Below are 3,939 nucleotides of genomic sequence, written 5' to 3' on the forward strand. Positions count from 1 at the left end.
GCTGCAAAGGGGTGAAGGTGCCAAGGAAATGAGGAAGAGGGATTCTGCAGACAGGAGCATGCATGATCCCCCCTGCCCATGGCAGAAGGCCCTAGGCTCTGCCAAGAGCTCCCAAAAACATGCAGGAGGCTGAGCTCAGGGCACAGCTGAAGCATGCGGCCAGAGAGCCTGTCAAACCCTGCTGCTGGCCTTCTCTTGCAGCTCAAAAGCACTGTGTACCCCTCTCCCGTGGGGCTGCACACACACACCCCTGCCCCAGCAGCCCGGCAGGGGAGAGCCCAGCACCCATCCACATCCAACCCTCTGCCCTGTGCCCAGCAGCACAGGGAGAGCCTGGCACAGCCCCCCAGGCAGACGCCAAGGGGAGCTCTGAACTCTGCCAGACCTGCAGAGCCCATGGGGCTGCACCAGAGCTGCATTTATCCACAGGTGACCTACATAAACAGGCTGCTCAGGCTGCACAGGACTTGGGCTGCAGGAATCAAGTGCTGCTAGCAAGCACTGGGGCAGGAGGGCATTGATCTCTCCTACTGCCAAAAAGTTCAGGCTGAATGCTGGCCCCCGGGGCAGCAGGATGCATATCTGTTCTTCTCCCTCGAGAGCGGAGCAGTTGGCAGATCTCAGCAGAGCACAGCTGAACTGAACTTTTTCAACCCTACCCTAGTCTGAAAAAATTAAAAAAAATAGCAACCCAGGGCTCAGTCGTACAAATGTGAAGTGTTAAATGTTTATTTTAGGGTTCATATCACAAGCCTTTTCCAGAAACAAAGCTGATTGTGCCGTCTAGGGCTCCAGGGGCCAGCTATTCCCTAACTTGAGCAGGCTGAAAAGGAATACTGTACCTTTCAGTGACATCCCATCAAGCTCAACACACAGTAGCTTTACACTCTCCGCCCCACACCTTATAAAGGAAAAGCCACCACCACAAGGCTAAACGAACGTACACACGCTATTATTGTAAATGGAGCAGCTAAACCTTGGCAATTTGCTTCATGTGGATTTTTTTCTTCCTGGTAAATGCAGCACTTGAGCTCCCAAAAACCCAACTTCCAATGGGTTTGTTCCAGCTTTAAAATACATTAAAACATCTCAATGCAAGACTGTATTTAATTCAAGAATCTAAACATCATCAAACCTGACTCGCTGTGAGCGTTTCGTAGAGAAGTGAAAAGGGGAGTTTCTTTTTTAAAAAGAAATCGTAATACAGTGACTTAAAAGGGTTAAGAATGCAAGAATTCAGACATTCTGTGGAGGGTCTCTAAGAGGTCCATAAAAAAGGAGCAAACAGATCCATACAACAGGAGACAGCAGGAGACAAAGTTCTGTGTTGTTTTTTTTATTTTTTACCCCCCTCCCCCCCACTTTTTTTGCTGGACTGCTGCTAGGTTACCGCTGCTCCCTTCTGGCCTGAGTCGGCAGGGCAGTACAGGGGCATAGAGGGAGCAGGTCACGACTCCTCGTTGCCAGAATCATCGTCATCGTAACAGTCGGCATCCTCCTCCTCCTCATCTTCGTCGTCAATGTCGTCATCGTACAAGTCGTCGTAAAGCAAATCTGAACTGTTGTCATTGGAAGGCACTTTAGTTTTGATGCAGTACTCTGCCAGTGTAGTGGGGACCTTCACACCATCCTTCTCTGCCTCAGCTTTGGTAGCCAAAACCTGTTTCCTGTGGGGAGAAGGACGGAGCAGGGAAGTCAACAGGGATGTGTGCCAGCAGTCGCCCAGCTCGACTCCCCACCTCTCAGCCAGCCCCTGCCCAGCCCTTCTGGCTGCTGAGTCAGGAGAGCTGAGGTTTGGATCAAGCACCACAAGCAGCACTGGAAACAGATTTAGCTCCTGCACCCCCGGGCTTGGGAGCACGCCAAGGGTGTTCAGAGCACACATGCTTTCAGCAACATATCCTGCCAGAGCTCAGAGCAAATACCATTTGCTAGAGGAGGGATGGTCAGGGACTTCCTGTGATAATTTATTGACTCCACCACTGACAACTCTACCCCAGCATGCTCAAAACTGCAATTCCTACAATCCTTTGGCAGCTCTGAGCTCCCGTCTGGAGGGTAAGAGCTGTTGGAGCACATGGCTGCACCCTAAGACACAGCCATAACCCCAGTGCTGCCTGGAGCTGGCAAAGACAAGTGTTTCCCATCAGCCCAGGACAAGCTCTGGCTGCTGTCTCCCAGCAGGGAAGAGCAGATGGCAACCTGTCCCCTCACCCACCCACCTGCTTGTCAGTCTGCCATACCCTGTGTATGGAGTACATCCAGCTCCACTGAAGCTGAAGGAGCTGGAGGACTGAGCCGCCCACCGAAGCTCTCTGCACAGACAGACTGCCCTGCTAGCTCCAACCTGGGGCACATCCTGCTTGCTCAGCTGGCAGAGCCAATGCACATGTAGTCTTACCCAGGGCAAGCACAACAGCAGTCCTGCTGCAGGCAGGGCTGCCCATACACTGCTCTGCAGCAGCCCTGGCCCATGCTCACATCATCTCCCTGCAGCTCCTGATGAACCATGAACTTCTCAAAGGGCAACACCAAGCAGTGCTTCCAGCTAATCAAACCCAGCTTTGCGAGCCCTTGCCAAATCCCACTGATACTCCTTCAAATTGGAGGGACACGGTTATGATTCATGCGTGCATTAAGCACAGAAATTAGTAGGATACAGTCAGTTTGCATCACATTCTAAGCAATGCAGTGCTCAAAGGCGAGCAGGGACTTTGACTGGGATTTACTAGTAGCCCATAGGTTTTGCAGAGCATCGTGACAGATTAGTCTGAAAACAGAGCAATTTAAAGGCATATCAGCCCAGTCCTCCTGCTCTGTAGGCCTGCACTACTTCCGTGTGCTGGAAATCCTGGAGGGACCAGGAACATAGACCTGGAATAAGATGGTAAAATTCATTTCCAGAGAATTTCCAACCACCATTAAGAGTTGGTTTCACCAAATTCTGGAAGCAGTCTGTTTCACAGGATTCAAAGCAGAAGGATGGTAGCACAGCATCACACACGGATAAACTTACCTTATGATTTCAGCATACTCCTTGTCTTTTCCTTTACTGTCCCTCCATTTCCTGAACATGACTGACGCATCCACATTGGCTGGGGAGAATGTGTTGGGTTCATTAAGCAAAGAGATTACACTCAGTAAGATAGTCCTGAAAAAGGTAACCACAACAGCAGAGTCAGAGCGAACACATTTGTGAGTGCTGACAACCTCTTTAGATGATGCATCGTAAACTTGTTTGAAGTCAAGTCTTAAGCTAAGGATACTTTAAGTGAGAGCAGATATTTATGAACCTCAGACCCCTGGCTATTGGTGTGGGGAAAGTGACACAAATACAAACCTCACGTGACTACAGACTATCATGTCCACACATGTGCTTGTGACAGGGCAGCAGGCAAAGCTACAATCATACCTGGACTGAGCTTGTCCACACTGCCCATCCATGGTGCAGGGCTGGAAAACTGCTTGGTGAGCCTGTTCTGCTGCCATGCAGCCTTCCAGCAGAGAGCCAGGCTGTCTGCCTGCTCTGCACAGGGAGAAGGACCACTACAACCCAAGGCCATCAGATAAAGCTGTACTGCTTTTGCCCTGCCCCACCAGGTGGGTAAGAGGTTGAGGCCATGGGCAGGTCTCTCCTCTCCTCAGCTCGTGCATCACCAAGGCTGCTGCAGCAGCACTCGAGCACAGCGAGGGGAAGATAGTGCTGATGTTTCTTAACACCCAGGCAAGTCGCCAAGGCCCAGCAGGATTCAGCTGCCAGTACTCAGAAAAGCCAACATGAGGCAGTCACATAACCCCTGGCAGACAGACAGCCTTCCTGGATTTCTGGCAGCAGCCCAGAGCTAGCCAGCTGCCCTGCTCTGCTGGCATTTACCAGGGGCAAACACCACACACTTTGCCCAGAGCCCTCTCCTGCAGTTCCTACAGCCCTCTGCACTT

The 3,939-nt window shown here is 51.3% G+C and overlaps 1 protein-coding gene across 1 annotated transcript; it reads right to left on the minus strand.

Moving 5' to 3' along the window:
• Positions 1–1,075: 1,075 nt before the first annotated feature.
• On the minus strand, positions 1,076–3,444 carry LOC103804508 (ubiquitin-conjugating enzyme E2 R2-like). Its single transcript, XM_009077121.1, has 3 exons — positions 3,413–3,444; positions 3,017–3,151; positions 1,076–1,667 (listed from the first exon to the last, which is right to left on the minus strand). Exons 1-3 carry the CDS (start codon positions 3,442–3,444, stop codon positions 1,448–1,450), a joined length of 387 nt encoding a protein of 128 aa, XP_009075369.1. The 3' UTR covers positions 1,076–1,447.
• Between the last annotated feature and the right edge of the window lie 495 nt (positions 3,445–3,939).

This window comes from Acanthisitta chloris, unplaced genomic scaffold (assembly GCF_000695815.1).
Source record: "Acanthisitta chloris isolate BGI_N310 unplaced genomic scaffold, ASM69581v1 scaffold20506, whole genome shotgun sequence".
Classification (NCBI taxonomy): domain Eukaryota; kingdom Metazoa; phylum Chordata; class Aves; order Passeriformes; family Acanthisittidae; genus Acanthisitta; species Acanthisitta chloris.

Bases quoted from the DNA above. Each gene is read 5' to 3' on its own strand.
- LOC103804508 (XM_009077121.1), bottom strand. From the start codon at position 3,444: ATGGATGGGCAGTGTGGACAAGCTCAGTCCAG. The intron at 3,152-3,412 runs GTATGATTGTAG...TACCTTTTTCAG, and splicing joins TGTGGACAAGCTCAGTCCAG to GACTATCTTACTGAGTGTAA. The intron at 1,668-3,016 runs GTAAGTTTATCC...TTCTCCCCACAG, and splicing joins GAGTATGCTGAAATCATAAG to GAAACAGGTTTTGGCTACCA.